The 18,129-nt window shown below is 43.7% G+C and overlaps 1 protein-coding gene across 1 annotated transcript in view; it reads right to left on the bottom strand.

The window, feature by feature from the left end:
- Positions 1–18,129, bottom strand: part of LOC111663297 (voltage-dependent T-type calcium channel subunit alpha-1H-like) — a 42,680-nt gene that overhangs the window by 17,051 nt on the left and 7,500 nt on the right. The window contains exons 3-16 of the mRNA XM_023417459.2: positions 15,151–15,244; positions 14,745–14,878; positions 14,215–14,312; positions 12,869–13,028; positions 10,357–10,669; positions 10,148–10,240; positions 9,290–9,866; positions 6,794–7,170; positions 4,356–4,507; positions 3,619–3,804; positions 3,151–3,268; positions 2,516–2,671; positions 1,593–1,680; positions 826–1,016 (exon numbers count right to left, since the gene is read on the bottom strand). Of these exons, the coding sequence (XP_023273227.2) occupies positions 826–1,016; positions 1,593–1,680; positions 2,516–2,671; positions 3,151–3,268; positions 3,619–3,804; positions 4,356–4,507; positions 6,794–7,170; positions 9,290–9,866; positions 10,148–10,240; positions 10,357–10,669; positions 12,869–13,028; positions 14,215–14,312; positions 14,745–14,878; positions 15,151–15,244 (2,737 nt within the window). The remainder of the gene's footprint in view (positions 1–825; positions 1,017–1,592; positions 1,681–2,515; positions 2,672–3,150; positions 3,269–3,618; positions 3,805–4,355; positions 4,508–6,793; positions 7,171–9,289; positions 9,867–10,147; positions 10,241–10,356; positions 10,670–12,868; positions 13,029–14,214; positions 14,313–14,744; positions 14,879–15,150; positions 15,245–18,129) is intronic.

Genomic DNA, 18,129 nt, shown 5'->3' with positions numbered 1-18,129 from the left:
ATTCTGACTCGCTACATGATCTGAGCTTGATAAGTTTGCTTGGATGCACTTGTGTATTATGGCATGTCTACAAAGAAAGTGCTTCAGCCATGTTCTCATGCACATCTGACAGAAGAGATACTCTTTTATTTTAACCACTCCAGCGCTCTACACTGGCAGTGTAACAGGTTGCCGTTCGCTTGCACTACACAGCCATAAAAGTGTGTTTTTATGGTCAAAGTCTATTTTTCTGCATTTTACACAAGTAACAGTGATTGTGTGTGTGGCTTTGATCATCTTCAAAACACAGGTGACCTGTAACTCAGTGCTGTGCCTGAACGCGTCCTGCGTAGACACACACGCAGCGCTGAAGCTGCTGCTGCCTTTCTAACATGCTGCTCACGTTGCGCCTCCTGTGTAGACATGGTGTTAGACATAATGACACACAGACCTGAGCCCTGAGGCAAAAGACCAAGATGCTAGCTGATTAGATTGTAAACTATACACTGTAATTTGGAACTGGGCCGACTCTTGTGCTGGGTCAGATCTGGGTTATTAAGAGGGGACAGTGGACGGTGAGGACCTCTAGTACCAATGAAGAAGATACTAGGACACTGAGCTGGATACATGTCATCAGTTTCCATCCAGGCCTGCACATAAAATCATCCATTTACCTCAGACACAAGCCATGTCATATCAGTTCAATGAGGGTTATATGGTAAAAAATATAAATAAAAATGGTTTTGCAAATATTTAATGAGGATGAATATTTAATGTCAGGTCTTGGGAAAACACCGGTAGTTAATGTGGAGAGAATACTGGTAAAAGCATGTGTCCAAGGCTCACCGGTGACCTCTGCTCCAGGCTGTTGACATCCATGGAAGCACCACTCGCCCGCCGCGATTGGCTGGAGTTTATGGTGGGTGTTGCTGCGGTGTGTGTGATGACCGGCAGAGGTGGAGGAGGAGGGAGGGGCATGGAGGCCTTTGGGTTCAGGAGACCATTGGGGCTCAGCATCATGGCCTGGATCTTGAGCTCTGTGCACGAACACACACACACACACACACACACAAGCACAAATATCTTTTGTTAACGGATAATTCCTCTTTGTTAAATGTTGGGATTAGTTTTAGTCATCATTTGTATCAGTGAACTACCACTGAACACACAGAGGTCATGTCCACAGTAGTTTTTTGTTCTGGGGCCTGAAGTGCAGTTTATATTTCATAATCTAAGGATATGCAAACTAAAGGTTCAAAATTTGGATACAAATACTTTTCAGACTGTGTTGTTAAAAAGGACATTTTTTTTAACATGTATTTACATGAATAAATAGAACACATTAAAAATTAACAGAATTTATTTCTGGATTTCAGCGTGCTAACTTCAGTAGAAGAAAAGATGTGATAGAGACAAGAGTTAATATTGGTGTTGGTTTCCACCGCTGGAGACAGCTGTTGGTGAGTAAAGGACTGAAGTTTGACGCTGAATATTTCTTCTAGACCGTTAAGTAAACAGCTGTTAATACTAACGCTGGCTTTGTAACAATAGCAAAACTTACAAATAGCTCCTTTAAGGTGATTGTAGAAGAGTTTGTATTTCCATGTTTGTACCTGCAGCGTATAAATCTCTCAACTTCTCCTCGTCCTCGTAAGAGAGTGATTGTCTCTCGTCATCTGACTCAGATCTGTTGGCATCACCCTAAAAAAACACACACACACACACACACACACAGCACCGGCATCATCATCCTCCTCATCGTCATTATCACCATCTTCCTTTTGTTACTGTCTGTTGACTGTTGTAAAAGTGAAAAATATGAGCAAGTCGAGAGGGAAAGACTGAGAGACAAAGAGCGGAGGAGGCAGACGGGTGGAGGGGATCTCCAGTATTCTCTAGTTGAGTTATGTGCATGGCTTTGGCAGCGATCTCCTGTAGTCACGCCAATAAAGCTTTACTGAATTTAATTAAAATTCACGCCAGAAAGATGGAGGCAGACGGCTTTGGCAAAGGGTATCTGTGAGTGTGAGTATGTGTGTGTGTGTGTGTGTGATAAAGAGAGAGAGAAAGAGAAAGAGAGAGAGAGAGAGAGAGAGACAGAGAGAAAAAAAGAGGAAGAGAGAGAGCAAGTGCTTTCTGATGCTGGAGATAAAAGATGAAAACTAAACAACAAAAGCTCACCAGCTGTGAATGGCAGGCGATATCAAACACATCCCTACCCTGGAGAGTGTGTGTGTGTGTGTGTGTGTGTGTGTGTGTGTGTGTGTGTGTGTGTGTTTGTGTTTGTCAGCGAGAAAGAAAGATAGAGAGAAAAGGGGGATGGAAAGGGAGATAGAGGAAGAGGGAATAACTGACAAAAAAGAGAAAAAAGAGCGATGCATAAAGAGAGGGAGAGGAGAAACCACACAGGCAGGATGGCGGAGATTATTCTCTTGTAGGCAGCTTTGGTATCATCAGCACGACAGAGCTCAATTAGTCTCATTCTCTATCTCTCGTTCTCTAAGCAGCTCAAGTAAAACTGCGTCTTTGCCCTTACTTCAGCTTGAAAGCCCTCGACCAAAATGGCAACTAGCAAGTTGAAGAGGACGTAGTTTCCAAAGGTCATGAGGGCAACGAAATAGAGGGCAGCCAACGGCGTCGTGGAGGCCATCCCGTTATAGAGCACCGCATTCCAGTCCTCCTGGGTGAGGATCTGCACATGGGGAGAGAGACGCTGGATCAGAAATGCAACCTATGCAGCTACTAGCTGTTCAGAGAGTAATAATGAGAATAATAGGAGCGGATTCTTCCTTTAATGTCTCATTGTCAGCTGAACAGTAACGATGCTCATCAGTGTTAAACGAGCTCCTGTGGGGTGTGTGTTTCAGTACCCTTCCTCACCCTCACTACATGTGAAGTGTATCTTATTTGCCCACTGGGAGAGTTTTTATATTTTGTTGAAAAATTGAGCGTGAGCGCTCCCAAACTGGAGCAAATGAAATAATAGAGAAGATTGTCAGTACTACTGCCAGCGACAGCAGCAGCTGCTGTTTGAATCTCATCGCAATTCATTTTAAAATCAAACTCAACAGTAATTCAACAACGGTGGGACAATCCTCTAAATTAAATATTCCTAATTTAATGTATTTGTGTGCTCGTGCGCATCTGCTTGTATTTGTGTGTTTGTCTAACCTGAAACACGGTGACAGTCGCCCACAGCAGAGAGTCAAAGTTTTTTCTGTCAGGTAAAGTGTCTCCGCTGTCTTGTCGCAAACCGAATTTGCAGCCAAACAGATGCATCCCCAAGATACTGCAACACACACACACACACACACACACACACACACACACACACACACACACACACACACACACACACACACAAAACATTGAAAAAATACATTGCTTTCATTACATGGTAATTCAATATGGACACAATGCAACAAGATGCAGTAATGCTGCCCGTGTGAATAATTGTGTTTGTGTGAAAGGTGATGATACATGTGGTAATATGTCCTGTAACAGTGTAAGAAAAAGGTCAGTAGCGGTGATTATCATTTTTGTAGAGAATAATCAGTATAATTAAAGCTGAGAAAACATTTTGGCTTGTGAGTCTCAGCCTGCGGCGTTGCCCTTGGAGAGAGGCAGAATATACCGTACCTGAATATGAATATAAAGAGCATCAGCAGCATGCAGAACGTGGCCACATTGTCCATGGTCTTCATCAGCACCACCAGCTGCCTCCTCAGGGCAGGGAGGAACCGGACCAGCTTCAACACTCTCAGCAGACGGAAGGTACGCAGCACCGATAAGCCTCCCTCTGCCTCCCCCACAATCTCCCACACACTAAACACACACAGATGACAAGCAGATTATGAACAGAGAGTTAAATTCAAATGAAAAGAAACCAAGGGATCAATACCTACTTAACCTTAGCTGTAACTCTTTTTTTAAGTCAGCATTACTATCACCCTCAGACAGCTTGCTTAACAGCTGCTTAACTCTTTATTTTTCTTGCGACATGTGGCAACTGAAAAGAGGAATCGGGCCAATGCTGTTTACAACATACCAGCCAATAAAGAAGGTGAGAGCAGTATTCACTGGCACAGTAAACAAGCAGAGCCTTCAAGCACAGATACATAATTTAGCTTGTAGTACTACATAATGGAGTGAATACAGGCCCCCTGGACTAGAGTGCAACCACTTGGCTTCGATGCCAGAACCAGCATTACGGTGAGAGTCTGGAAGATGAGGCTGCGGTGCTGACTCGCGATGAGGATTTCCCAATGACAATGGGAATATGTAATAACAGAATTCCCATTTCGGGGTAAACATACAGACAAAGCCCCCTCCCTCCCTCCCTCCCTCCCCTCCTCCTTCCCTCCTCAGATCCCCACCTGATGATGACAATGACGCTGTCAAAGCCGTTGTAAGGGTTCTTGATGTAGCCAAAGAGCCCGAGAGCCAGGAGCTTCAGCAGCATTTCGAGGCTGAAGAGACTTGTGAACACCATGTTACTGATCTCCAAAATATCTGTCAGCTCCTGCGGCTGAAGAGGTGCAGTGTTTGTGGAGAGAAAAGAGGGAAAGATTGATGTACAGAGACAGACAGGCACAGAGGAAAAATGAACAAATAAACAGAGACAGACAGACTGACAGTGTGGAGCGCTGTAAACTCAGCATGTCAGGAATTTATAAAATGCAAGTCGAGGCTACAGTGTGGGTCTTTGTGGACAAAGTCTTCAATATACACAGAGAAGCTGCCGCAGAATTTGAATGAAGGTATGTTTTTACTCACAATTTTGTTCAGTAGAACAAATGAATGCACGTTTATTACTGGCATTATTGATACCGTCTAAATCTTCCCAAACTGAGGGGAAAGCCTCTCCTGAGGCATTGCAGGGGGAACAATCATGACTCAAAGGAAAATGGCAGAGTTAAGAGAGGTCTGTAAAATATAAGGCTGCAGTCAGGTTATGTGCCAAAATCTTTCTTGGCTGGATGCTGTCGCCGTGAGGTTGTCAGGCAACCAGCGGAAACTCCAGGAGATTACAGCTCCAAGCCAAGAAATTGTCCAGCACATAACCCCCCCTATAAAACGGCTATGTGTCGTTTGCACAGTTTAAACAAATGAGATATAATAAGGGTTTTCATGAAGGTCACAAGGCTCTCATGTTAGAAGGAATGTAAGGATGATGTGAGCAGACGGCCGAGAGTCTAGTAAATGTCTCGGCCAAACTACGTTAAGACGAGGATAGTTTACAGTATCCATACATGGAGACACCAAGAAGACAAATGCAGGAACAGCTAATGTTCTCACTGTATATGAGGCAGCTCCATCCTATGTCAAATTATCATTCTCTGTTACTGATTCTGTCTCCGGAGCGAATGAACCGAGCTCGTCATTAAACTTTGATTCTTTGTGGCCATCTGACTCATCCCTATATTCAACAATTACACACTGTTTAACACAATGGATTTTCACATGCTGTGGGTGATGTTGACTGCTTTTTTATGCAGCACTGCCTCGTTCAAAACCCCAATAACATTTTCTGTTATAGAAGTTTCAGAGTTTCATTAGAGGTCTGTGTAGGAAAACATCCCGTACATTTCTTTGTTTGTGAATGATTTGTTAGCAAACAAAATGCATATATTTGTTCCTTTGTATCCCACGTATAATAACATACATGAGATTAAATATTTCCTTGTTTGGTGTTTTAACAAATCTTGCTAATAATTGTTAATAATAATAACTATTGTCTGAGTAACCAAAGTCTAATTTAGCCTACGCCGCTGTGCCGTAGCGCTGCTGTCGAACAAAAACTATGGTTTTAAAAACACATGAAGTACCGGTATGATGGCAGCAGGTGACATTTCTTTCAGAGCACAGCAGCCGTGGTTTATTCCTCTCAGCTTGTAAACTAGCAGAGCTGCGTAAAAAAGGAAGAGTCTCTGAGCATGCCCAGTGACATCTGCCTGACACAGCTGCTTTCAATGTGTATATGAGGCAGAGCTGCTCTCCAGAGATCAAACACAAGTCTCTGAGGTGTTTCACACTAAATTACACTGGTCACGTTCACTGAAATGATGGAAACTGAAACTGAAACTGTTTGGTTCTTATTTGTGTTTAAATGTTTTGCAGATGGCGACGCACTTCTGTGGCACAGGGGGGAAAAAAAGCTTTATCAGGCTTTGGCTGCACATTCATATGATATTATATTCATTCATATATCTTCATTGTTGATTTTGGTCTCTTTGGGGGATTTGTCGATACTTAAAAAAAGGCTAAAATAGGGCCGGCCTTATCCTTTAACATTAGTCATTGAAGAAGTTAAGGCCGTCCAGGTCTGTCGTATTGTTCAGGAAATGGGCCAAATGCAATCTCCCCTCATCTCCCACCCACAGTCTATCCTCGCCTTTCAGCCAATCACGTCAGATCTGTCCTCCTCCTCCTCCTCATGCCTTCATTCGCTCTCTCTCGCTCGCTCGCTCGCTCCTCTCACTCTGCCCCGTCTCTACACCGCTCATTCTCTCCCCTGTCCCAGGGTCATGCTTTAATTAACACTTCAGGTCTTATGACTTTCTCCATCTCCTGATACATGCATGCACACACCTACACACATACACACACACACACATACACACACACACACACACACACACACACACACACACACTGTGATCCCATATGCTTTTGCTGTAAGTGTTGATTGGGGGGTAAGTTTATTGACTCCACCACACACAGTGATTAGCACATCCATTTTCATTCAAACCGTAGTCACATCCAATCTGCACGAGGCACACACATGCCAACACACACACGCACACCAACATACCTGTTCGTGGTACTCTATGCCCATTGACAGTGTGTTAATAAGGATGGCAATCATGATTCCCCTGTTGAAGTATCTGCTGCCAACAATGAGCTCGAGTTTAGTTCGGAGACCCGCCCAGCAGCGCTGGAACAGCCTTTTCTTTGGCTCAGACACCTGTGCATCACCGCGGCAGGGACTGCTACAGTGGCATGGGCTGTTACTATGACACGGGCTGTTGCCATGGCATGAGTTGCTGTACCCAAGCTGCTGGTCTTCAGGCAGCTCATTAACATTTTCGTTGTCCCTAAGTTGGTTGTAGTAGATGCAGTAGGGGCATACTGAGGACTCTCCTGGGACTTCGCCCGGCAACAGTAACGCAGGATGCCCGCTGCACCCACCTGCACAGACACAGGGAGGAGCTGATATAGACATGGGCCACACAAATCACGCATGCACAAGGGCAAAGCAGATAGTTGATTTGTTATGTTGTAGTTATGGAAACATTCTGTCATTCAATATACTCTCTGCTCAGTACAGGAGAGCACCTTCATTTCATTTCTGGGAGACGAAAATTCAATAACATGGAAGCTACTGTGCAGTTGGGATGCTTTTGTGCAGAGGGGGGAGTTCTTTTATTAGAACAGGGATGTGTGTGTGTGTGTGTGTGTGTGTGTGTTTCTGTGTGCGTGTGTGTGTGTGTGTTGGGGCAGGAAGGGGTGTGGAGTGAAGCGGGAGTAAGATTTCAGTGGAATTCATTAGCAAGCAGCTCGGGAGGAATGCTCCAATGACATAACAACAAACACTAATCTAGCACGAGCAGTTCACTTGTCATCACAATTACAACAAATTCATGTTTCACTGGAGACTGATATAGTAAATCCAATCTAGTCGTTCTGTGGTGTGTGTCTATAGATAATGTGGGCTGCAAGGGAACTTTGAGCAGGCAGGCTGGCTGAAGATGACTCTCCACTACATACACACAAAATGATCTGATCAAGAGCTGTGATTTTCAGCCATTCTGGCCCACGGCCCCCAGTGAAGGTAACTACACACTGAATCATTTCTCTACGTTTTTTTGTGCATGGAAAATGTCGCAGCAACAATTGGAATTAATTACTGAATTGTATTAAAATTGTATGTGTATTTTCTGCGTTACTTTATGTTCCACATCAAGGTCAGTTGACTCAGCGTGGAGAGTACTGCTGAGCCTGTGAAAACAGACTGGAGGCGTTTTGTCGAGTCTGAGATGTCGATCACGATGTCATCAGGGGTATTTTGGCTTTGGGAGTTTGGAGGATGCGTTGTGTTTTTGGAGCGTGACCTGTACTAGGAATTACAAGTCAGAATATCTTGGCTTCTGTTGCTTTGATTTTAACATCACTTTTTTTGTTTTTTATCTTTAAGTGAGAGTTGTATGAGTTTTATAGAGTGACCTTACAAACCCCTGACATCTGGGAAAGCAACTTCTTAAAATCTTGAAGGATCCAGTGGGAGCCATCAAAGAAGGTGTATAGTTTAACCAGAGTAACTCAACATTGTTTCTGGCAAAGACTTGCTGCTCTTTCAAATGTATTTTGATAATGCTTTAAGCTCCTCCTCGTGTGGCAGCTATGCCTCAACGCCACATGTAATGCAAAAAAAAAAAATGCTTCATAAACATCTTCAACATCTTGCTGCAAGTCATTTTTATTCATATTTACATCCTACCTCTCTCTCAGATCACACAGACGAAGAAATGTGGACCAAAACGTTCAGTCTAAGAGAAATGTTTTAGCTCAACTGTCTGGACACACTTCAACCTTTAGGCTTGAATAATGACTGTTATTTCAGAACTGTGCTCTAATTTGAAAGATTTTTATTTTGAACTATGGTGTTATGAAGTATGGCAACATTTGGTTGATCTTTGCATAATTGTTTATGGAGTCTGCAGCTGTCCTGCCCTTCTCTTGGTTTTAATACTTGCATCCCCTATTCTCCATCCTTGTAGTCCACACATGCCATGGAACTACAATAACCTTGCATGTGAGCTTGTGTGAGGGACACGCAGATGTGTTGCCTTGGGGATAATTACCTAGATGTATAAATCATACCACAGTGTCCTTGCACTTTGTTTGCTTTGAATGTCTGGTGAAGGTCTATGACCGAAAGCTCGTGAAGGGATTAAAAAAAAAAAACGGTGCAGACTCTAGCGTGCAGAGGTTGCTGTTTTTTATATAACGGTTTAGCACCAAAAGCAAAATTAAATTCACCTCCACTTTGTCAACGGTGGCAAAAGTTTCACCATCTGATATTTCAGAAATCGCCAAATACATCTGAAAAGGTCTAAATACTACAGAATTGATTGGGAAAATATGTTCGTTTTGTAATCTGGGTGAACTGACTAACTAACACAGACGCACATTTAAGCTTTTTTCCATGAAAAGAAACATCACTGCTAACGTTCTTCTCTCTCCCCGGGTTGTGAATTTTGATGTTGAGAGGTCACACAGAAACACACACACACCCATTCATTCTCACCGTGCTCCAGCACCAGCTGCGGCAGTCTGTTGACGGTCTCCTTGGCAGCCAGCCTCTTCTGGTCCCGGCCTTTAGCATCCAGGTGGCTGAAGAGGGGCGATATGAAGGGATAGTTATAAACGTTCCCTCCGTTACTGACAGCAGGTTCAGGCTGAGGCTGATGATGCTGATGGTGATTCTGGTGATGATGATAGAGCTGCTGAAGGTGTGACAGGTCGTTGGGGGCGTGGCCTGAGTGCCGGTGGGCGAGTCCATTCATCTCCCCGACTCCGCTCCCTCTGGCAGATCCACCGCCTCTGTCTCTCTGGCACACGCACACGCAGTGAAGGTGTGGGCGTGTCTGAGCATAGTAGCGGGACAGTCGTCGCCATGCCTTGCGGCCCAGGTGCGCCAGGTAGCGGATGATCTCCTCATAGCAGCTTCCCGGTTGGCTGTCGCTGGCCAGCGTGGAAGCTGATTGGTGGAGCTGACGGGCGCGCTGCTCCGATTTCATTAAGGCGTGTTCCCTCTGCTTAGTTTCAGAAAACTGGGTTGCTATGACGACCAGGCACAGGTTGATCATGAAGAAGGAGCCCACCTAGTAACAACACACACACACACACACACACACACACACACACACACACACACACAAAAAGTTAAACTTGCTTAACAGCTAGTGTGTGTGTGTGTGTGTATGTGTGAACTCAATATTCATTTATTAGTGCCAAATCAAAACAGAAGTTATCTCAGGGCATTTTTCATATAGTGCACGTCTAGACTCTTTATAATATTGATTACAGAGACCCAATAAATCCCACCATGAGCAAGCACAGTGTGTGTGTGTGTGTGTGTGTGTGTGTGTGTGTGTGCACTTACTATAATGAGGAAAATGAAGTATATGAAGTTGTAGAAGGAATGTGCATCCATGACATAGTACATGATGTCTACCCAGCCTTCCAGAGTAATTACCTGGATGAAAACACACACACAAACCAATAGTAATAACAGTAATGTGCGGTGTGTAGTGTGCATATCATTCATTGACTATGAATGTATCCCTGTATTTAAATCCTTCAAACATTTACCTGAAAAATGGCAATCCATGCGTATCCAATGTTATCAAAGTTAATAGCCCCTTTGTGTGGGTTTATTTCTCCAGCTCGACACTCGTTGTAATACTGATACCAGTTCACACAGGAGACCTCTTCTTCTACTCTAAGTCCCATCTCTGGACGGGCCTCCTCAGCACCCAGGAGACAGAAAGTCCCGCCTACACGGCGGCGAGGCACATCAGAGCACCGCAGCATCCCATTTTCTCTTTCTGTCGAGCAGATGAAGGGGTGGTCATCGGTGCCGTCTGGCCGATAGTAGCCACTCAGGAAGGAAATGTTGTATCTCCTGGAGCAGGAAGGTAGAAGGTCAAGTCTAGTCAAGTCCGTTTTTATTTGTATAGTGCCAATTCACGACAGAAGGTATCTGAAGGCACTTTTCAAATAGAGCAGGTCTAGACTTTTCTCTTTATAACATTATTTACAGAGACCCAACAATTCCCACCAAGAGCGGGCACTTGGCGACAGTCGCAAGGAACAACTTCCTTTTAAGAGGCAGAAAACTCGAGGTAAATGAAAAAATTATTTCATGTCATTTATTACGCATGTATAATAATTGTTAACTACTATACAGTAATTTAATCAAAATAGGGCCCAAACCAACGAAGCTTTCCAACTTCTCTTTCCTGTCTGTGGCCTTTCAGTCCTTATGGGGATGTAAATCTTTAGAAATGGCTAACATGGCTAGTTTTAGGCAGTCATTACTCAAACAGAAGTAAATTTGCTGGGGACTACTTTTAGCTGTAGATGAATAGATATTTAGTCTACTTGTGGGAATCTATGCAAGACAAAATAAACGACAGTGCCCATGTTCATTTAAATGAAGGAACAAGTCACCCAGTTCAACTGTGCAGCTCACTAAAGGCTTTTTAATACTTTTTAGACAACAATGGATCACTGCGGGACAGAGGAATGAGTTATATCCGGATTTGACCACACAAATAATACTTGGGAGATCAGTTATTCAGTTCATTGTTGGTTCTCTTAATGGGAATACCTAAGATACTGCCAGCTGCCTTGAACTGCCAAAACAAGAAATGGCCCTTAAATTCAAACAATGAGTTTCTGGAGAAATACAGGTAACGTAGAAACGGTTTTCAGGAGGATAAATCATCTTATCGACTTGCTCTTTGTAGAAAAGGTCTGTTTTCTGGAAACACAAAAAGACAGTAAGAAATTCACAAGGGTGCTAAAGGACGAAATGTGGAAACAGAGAGAGAAATACAGATGAAGGGGGGAAAAAAAGAACAGAGAGTAGGAGGGTGCAGTGGAGAGATAAGCAATCAATCATCTGTGGTGTAGAGAAGGGTCACAGAGGAGCAGCGCTCTCACTTCTTATTAGGAAAGGTCATTTTGTTGTTTATGAAGCAGGAAAAAATTCAAATTGCTAGCTGAAAATGAAATCTATAAGCAGGATTAGTTTTGAGTGAAAATATATAGGTGTGAATAAAGCAAGATAACAATGTGATATTGCCTTTCCTTAAACGGGTGTAATATGTTTAAGATGCAACCACAGACCCCCGCACCAGTGGTACAATTAACAGAATAATAACAGTTCTTGCTGTTCAAGGCCGTTCATCACTTTTAGTCAGTACTGATGCTTCTGTTTTTCTTCTGTTGCAGTCATAATAAACTGAACCGCTCTCATCTCAGACAATCACTGACTAGCAACTGAATAGTAGCTTCTACTCAATCGCTCACAAGTTTTACTTACCAGTTCAACTATGTTATTATTTATTTATTATATTATATCATATTTTATTTTGTATATTTTATTATATTTTATTCAATGTACCAAATTTAATCTAGTTTTCCCTATGTATCATTGTTTTGGTGCTATATAAATAATGTTTATCATTATTATTATTATTGGTAGTAGTAGTAAAAAGTATTTAGTTACAGCAGTAACAGTGCAGTACTAACGCACAGTGCGTTCATTATCAAACAATCAATTGCCTGTATCTGACCCCCACCTCCTCCTCTCCACATATGAACACTGTCAGTGATTATTATCTGAGCAAGATGGTCGACGAGCTGATGCTGGGTCAGGAGGTGTGCATGATGTTAGGTGTGATATTATGGGATTGTGCTTGCGAACATGTGAGCAGGAGCAGGAGTGAGAGTGATGGTGTAAGAGCGACAGTGAGACGGTGATCAAGCATGACACGAAGGATCGTGTGGGGAGAGGAAAGCAGTGGCACAGAAACTCTGAAGGTGTGTTTTGAAGCAGCCACTGAGAGTCCGCGAATACCAACACACAGTGTTCACGTAGCTTTCCTACTCCCTTGATTCGTGATCTCTAATGCTGGAGGGTCCAGCAGGAAACACAACTGATTAAAGCTCAAATAAGATCAGCCATTCACTGATATTGATCCCCTATTAGAAATAATAGGTGAAAGTTTGTGTGCAAACTTTTGACATGGGGTTCAGAGTAATGAGGCCAGCGCACTGCTCGTTGTAACATTTGCCAGTTACTATAGTAACTCACATCTTGACATCCTCTCCCATGAAACAGCGGTTCCTCAGTAGCCCCGCCCACAGCTGCACGCCAACGATGCCGAAGATGAAGAAGACAAAGAAGCACAGTGCCAGCACGTTGCCCAGCATGGGAAGTGTGTCCAGGAGCAGGGTCACCAGGATACGCATACCTACCAACACACACAAACACACACACACACACACACACGCACACATACAGCATAAACACCAAGACCGGACACTCAAACAAGCAAAGAGCTGCATGTAACTAAGGCTGAAATTTAGTAAAATGTCAGTCACAGGTAGACAGGAGAAATCCCTGCACAGAACAGAACAAACCAGTGCAATTAACTGAACGGCCAATAATTTGAGTTCAAACACTGATTATTAGCCTCCACTCCACTCTGCTGAGGAGCAAGAGACATAAGATCTTCCTCCCTAGACTTTTGGCTACTTCAAACTACGCTCTCCAATTTTACAAGAGCTCAGTGTGAGTTGTGCCAAGGTCAAGAAATGTAGTTAAAAAAAGAAAGAAAGAAAGTTGGCTGGCCAGTTTGTGCACTGAGCTGTTAAGAACAACACAAGCATCACAATGATTTCAAAGACTTTGTTCATTGTGTCCTGATTTGTTTACATGTGTCCATTATAAATGGACTGCAGCTGTTAATAGCTGCGCAGCTTGGGAAGTTAAAGAAATGAAGTGGAATTTACAGTGCGGTCAGAGAGTACAAGGACAGTTTTCACCATCTCAGCTGTGACTAATGCGGTTGCTGACTTTCAGCTGAGGGTGTTTCCAAATCAGATGCACAGTGCAGGAACTTTTTGTTTTCTTTTTATGCATGGTCCACCTATCATAGGAGGCAGGAAGTTGGTTGGACAAGTTAACACACACTTAAATAAGTAATCATAAGTAATCAAATTTAATATTTTGATCAGTCGGTGGCTTTCTAGAGTTCTACAACCCACAGACTTTGGTGTCTTTCCTGCTGATGTTCTGCCAGGCCTGTAGCGCAGCCATCTTCACTTTGAAATCATTTCAGGGGCTCCATGCCTTCAATCTGGTCCTCAGCAAATCGATCACATTATACAGTTTGACCATTCAAATCTTGATTCTCTCTTTACAATCTCTGACCTGCTGCATTGTCCTAAAGTCAGGAGAGTCTTATACTGTTCACCCAATACACTTTAAAACTATTTAAAAGTTAAAGTTTAAACTCAGCACTTTAACCTCGCAGTCAGTGTTTTATTTAAAATCCAATGTGCCGCAGAACAGAGCCCAATCAATGAAAGACAATAAAAAACTACTAATATTTTCTGAGTGCAATGTGCGCTGGAGGAACGAGGAGAGAAACTCACTGGGAACTCTGTTGATGGCTCGCAGTGGGCGGAGAACCCGCACAGTCCGGATAGCTGATAGGCTGACGTTGTGTCCATCAAGGGAGTACTCCAGCATTCTGTGAACAGGGAAAGCCACTGCTGTGTCATAGGCATCCTGATGAGCCTGACCTTGGCAAATCCTGAAAGCCTACAGGGAATCCACCAAAACGCAGTGCACTGTCTCTGGGATACATAGCCTTTCAACTACCAATCACTGCGGTCTTTGTCTCTCAGGACCGAATGATGCGATTGTCATTCTGCGGAGCCGTCACACACACACACACGCACAGACACACACATGCACACACACACACACGCACACACACACACACTTCCGTTGGTAGGCCTAAGCACGCGCACACACACGCTTGACATTTAACTGGCATTAAACAAGTGTCTAAGCTTTACACAAAACACACACACATACACACACACTTTTGGCTCATATTTAATGTCAGATGCGCGTGTGTCCGTGTGCATGCGGGTGGATGCGTCTGTCAAACACTCACCCCACTATAACAATGAAGAAGTCCAGTCTGTTCCACGTGTCGCCTAGGTAACCACTCTGACCTATGACCCCAAGAGCCACCATCTTCACCACCATTTCCCCGGCAAAAAACACAAAGATCCCATCATCCAGAGCCTGTACACACACACACACACACACGCACACAGGCACAGGCGCATGCACACACACACACACACACACACGCACACACACACACACACACACACACAAACCCAGAGGATTAGTGTAAACTGATTAAGTGGGAAAAAAATTGAAGCAAAAACTTTCAGACCCTTGATAATAAAGTCTCACAGCTGAACATAATTAGTTTGTAATTTCAGATCGTGTGTGTGTGTGTGTGTGTGTGTGTGTGTGTGTGTGTGTGTGTGTGTGTGTGCATGCTTTACCTGCAGGAAGAAGGGGGTGTGGTCACACGGCTGGAACATCCCTAGAGTCACACAGTTCAGCAGGATGGCCAAAATGCTCACACGCTCAAACCATGTGGGACGAAGTTAAGGCTCAACACCACGGTGAACATTGATTACAGTGATAACATAGAATATTTACACATTTCACAAAGCTGTGCTTGTGAATTCAGCTCATTAGTTTGATTGACAGGCGTCTCAGTCAATCACAACAAACCAGTTGGATCACTCGCTTCACTTCCACTTACTCCTCTTTCCCCAAAGTCAGATTTTCTGGTTCTAAAATTCATCCAGATATTGGTTACACACTGCTAACACATCTGTCCAAAATCTCCCATTGAGACATGGAGACGTCGAGGGCCATAGCTTATAATTCACATCATTTTCACCCTCATCAAGCCGTTCAGTGACACCCCCCCCCCCCCCCCCCCCCTTCGGTGCTGTGTGTGCAATCATCTGCATTCATTATGTGTCTCCACTCATTTATTCTGTTTTTTTCCCTCAATTTGTGACCTGTCTGTATCTAGTCGATGGTAATGTCTGTAGTAACCCCGAGGAAACCCTGAAGAAGTAGAGTTTTAAGGTCGAGCTATGTTGGTCTTGCAGCATATAAAACATTCACAGACTTAATTTACAAAATATCTCACAAAAAATTTGAAATTCTGTGCCTCACAGCTTAAAGAGAAAAATCTAATTTATAAGCACAGACCTGAAAGTACTAACTTAAAAAAACAAAAAGAAAACAACTTCTGTGAGGGTAGGATTTTGCGATAATAAGCTTATATAATATCAACCTTCATCTACAAGCACAACCTCTGATGACGTCTAATTTGACTGTTTAATATTCACAACTACAAAAGCATGAAAGCTACCATGAAACAGTCGATGGGACATTTGAAGTCACTTTACATTACATTTACATTTACTCATTTGGTGGATGCTTTTATCCAAAGCGACTTACAAGAGAGGGACAACAGTAAAGCCTCAGTACTAAGTGCTAAATCTGTCCAGGAAGACAAAGTGCAAGGAGATCAGGTAAAGAAGTGCACAGTAGCACGAGCGTGAGTTGGGCCATGTCAGTGTGTTTGGAGAGGAGTTGCTCTCAGAAGAGATTGTTGAAGACAGACAGGAACGCCCCTGGTGTGACAGCATTCGGTAGCTCCTCCCACCATCAGGGAACCACAAATGAGAACCGTCTGAACTGCGATGGCCTTGTGCGTTGGGATGGCAATGCCAGACAATGTTCCTCGGAGGAACGCAGAGGCCAAGAAGTTTAAGCGTAAAGCTGTGTGTGCGTATGGTGTGTGTTTGTTGCATTTGTGTTGTTTGTTAGCTGTCAGAATGGGAGAAGGAGCATGGCTCAGAAGTGAAAAGCAGAGATGTTTAAAAGAGACAATAGTCTGAAGTAGTAAAGTTAAAGGAAATATTGCATTGGATTCGAACAAACACACACACATAATCACACAAACACACACACACACACACACTTGAGTACAAATGTGAAAACTGCTGAATGGATGACAGGAATGTATTCAAGAGCCAAGGACGCATACATAACAAAGCCTGGAGCATACATATGGACATATACACATGTGCAAACGCACACACATACACACTCTCACACACACACACACACACACACACACACACACACACACACACACACACACACACACACACACAATCACACAGAGAGTCCCCTTCCTGGACACTTTGCTCTCGAGAGGGCAGAAAAATTAATGAGAGTACAATCCTTTATCACCCTTGAGACAGAGAGAGAGAGAGAGGAGCGAATGAGAGAGAGAGAGGGTAATCCAGTGTCCTCCCTTTGCTGTGGTTGCCATGGGAACCCCGATCTCACCGTGGGAACTGACTTCTGAGTTTCACAATCCGCTTGCATCCTGTCTGGACTGGAACACAACACAATTAATACAAACACACACGCACACACAAAAGAAGAAGACGTCCTTCAGCACAACTCCTGCTGATGCACTCTTCATCTCCTCAAAGCTGAGGAGGGTTGTTTTAATGCTGGTCCATCTGTATAAGTTACAGCAGCTTAAATAACCCGGTGTGTCCATAAAACACACACTCACACACACACGAAGACGCGCGCACGCATAGTTAAACAAGGGACAGGGGCAGGGTCAAGGTATGAGTGATGGATGAGATGGTAGTATTTCCACGGTTGGCCCATCATTCAACATCGGCAATGAAACACAGAGGGAATGTCCTCTCCTCTTTTTTACTCTCTCCGCTGCTTTTCCTTTATCTCCTCTCACACTCAACCTTTCCCTCTATCATCTCTCATTTTCCTCTACAGCCTTTTTCCCCTCTCTTTGGCCCAATTATTTTTCTCTTTGCTCTGCTCCTCCTGCACTCTGCCTTTCCCTCTTCCTTTATATAGTGCGGTATAATTTCCTATCTTCATTCCATATAATTTCTCGCGTTTTTCTCTTTTGCCTCTCTCATGCACTCCCGTGCACATGTACGCTCTCCTTTCTCTCGCTTTTGCCGGGTGCCCTCCCCTTCCTTCCATCTCCACATATGCCTGCCCTTGGGTAGAGCTTCAGTGTCTCTGTCAGAAACCTGAGTCTCAGCCAACAGATAAACTACAACTACACTTAATAATTAACATCGTCGGAGAGATGGAGAAGCAGGGAGACAGACAAGGTGAGAGATGGAGATAGATAGTGATACGGCGAGCGAGAGGTGAAGGAGAAAATAAAAAAAAAAGAGGACAAGAAAGAGGGACAATTAGAGATGCGGGGAAGAAAAACGCCTGAGAAAAAAAAAGCACAGCCCAACAGCGAGATGAGAGAGGTTAAGACCCTCACGAGTCAAGCTTTTAAGTGTAAACAACAGCAACTGTTACGTGGCCTCCAAGCTTTGCCATCTCTCCCTAATTGCCTCCACGTTCTTCCTCCTTCTCCAAGAACCACCCCACACACCCCCCCACAC

This window comes from Seriola lalandi, unplaced genomic scaffold, assembly GCF_002814215.2.
Source record: "Seriola lalandi dorsalis isolate HSWRI2012SDOR001 ecotype SW California unplaced genomic scaffold, Sedor1 jcf7180002054574, whole genome shotgun sequence".
In the NCBI taxonomy this organism is placed as follows: Eukaryota; Metazoa; Chordata; class Actinopteri; order Carangiformes; family Carangidae; genus Seriola; species Seriola lalandi.
The sequence above is the reverse complement of the archived record's forward strand: the minus strand, read 5'-3'. Positions and strand labels throughout refer to the sequence as shown.